Source organism: Verticillium dahliae, genomic scaffold (genome assembly GCF_000150675.1).
Source record: "Verticillium dahliae VdLs.17 supercont1.19 genomic scaffold, whole genome shotgun sequence".
Taxonomy (NCBI): domain Eukaryota; kingdom Fungi; phylum Ascomycota; class Sordariomycetes; order Glomerellales; family Plectosphaerellaceae; genus Verticillium; species Verticillium dahliae.
The window spans coordinates 649,502-650,739 of NW_009276939.1; the positions used below are offsets into that span (position 1 = coordinate 649,502).

The 1,238-nt window shown below is 56.6% G+C and overlaps 1 protein-coding gene across 1 annotated transcript in view; it reads left to right on the forward strand.

Annotated features, from left to right (window-relative positions):
• Positions 1–226: 226 nt before the first annotated feature.
• Positions 227–1,238, forward strand: part of VDAG_08258 (cation-transporting ATPase) — a gene marked incomplete at both ends in the record, with an annotated part of 1,790 nt that continues 778 nt past the window's right edge. The window contains one exon of the mRNA XM_009657635.1: positions 227–1,211. Coding sequence (XP_009655930.1) covers positions 227–1,211 — 985 coding nt within the window. The remainder of the gene's footprint in view (positions 1,212–1,238) is intronic.

Sequence of the window (1,238 nt, forward strand, 5' to 3'; positions counted from 1 at the left end):
TCCCACCACGACTGTTCCCGCTGATTACGAGGAAACATACAAGTACTTTACCCGCCGCGGATCCCGTGTCCTCGCGCTTGCCTACAAGCAGCTGAGCACGGAGGGCGAACTGAGCAGTGGCAAGATCAACGACCTCAAGCGTGAGCAAGTCGAGAGCGGCCTCACTTTTGCCGGCTTCCTCGTCCTGTCCTGCCCTCTCAAGGAAGATGCCAAAGAGGCCGTTCAGATGCTCAACGAGAGCAGCCACCGTGTTGTCATGATCACTGGAGATAATCCTCTAACCGCCGTCTACGTCGCTCGCGATGTCGAGATTGTAGACCGTGAGGTCCTCATTCTCGACGCCCCCGAAGACAACGACGACGGCGACAAGCTCGTCTGGAGAAGTGTGGACGACAAGATCAGCATCCCTGTGGACCCTACCAAGCCTATTGATCCCGAAATTATCAAGACCAAGGATCTCTGCGTTACCGGTTACGCTCTCGCCAAGTTCAAGGGCCAGCAGGCCTGGTTCTCCATCCTCCGCCACACCTGGGTCTACGCTCGTGTGTCGCCCAAGCAGAAAGAGGACATCCTTCTCGGTCTCAAGGAGATGGGCTACTACACTCTGATGGCTGGCGATGGCACGAACGACGTTGGTGCTCTCAAGCAGGCCCATATTGGTGTCGCTCTTCTCAACGGTACCCAGGAGGATCTTGTTCGTATTGCCGAACACTCTCGCAACACTAGGATGAAGGACATCTACCAGAAGCAAGTCGAGATGATGAAGCGCTTCAACCAGCCTGCTCCCCCCGTCCCTGTCCTGATCGCCCACATGTACCCTCCGGGCCCTAGCAACCCTAACTTCAACAAGGCTGTCGAACGTGAGGCCCAGAAGAAGAATGTTTCGCCCGAAGAGTACGTCAAGGCTCAAGGATACGACGTCGAGACCATCACTTCGCCCGCCGCCCAGCAGCTCATCAACTCTGACCCTAAGAACCGCAATGCTCAAGCCCAGAAGAAGGCCGCCAACCTCGCCGACAGGATGACCACCAGCCTCATGGAGAATGAGCTCGACGACAACGAGCCCCCGACTCTCAAGCTCGGTGACGCTTCCGTTGCTGCGCCCTTCACGAGCAAGCTCCGCAACGTCATTGCCGTTCCCAACATTATTCGCCAGGGCCGTTGCACACTTGTCGCCACCATTCAGATGTACAAGATTCTCGCCCTCAACTGTTTGATCACCGCCTACAGTCTTAGCG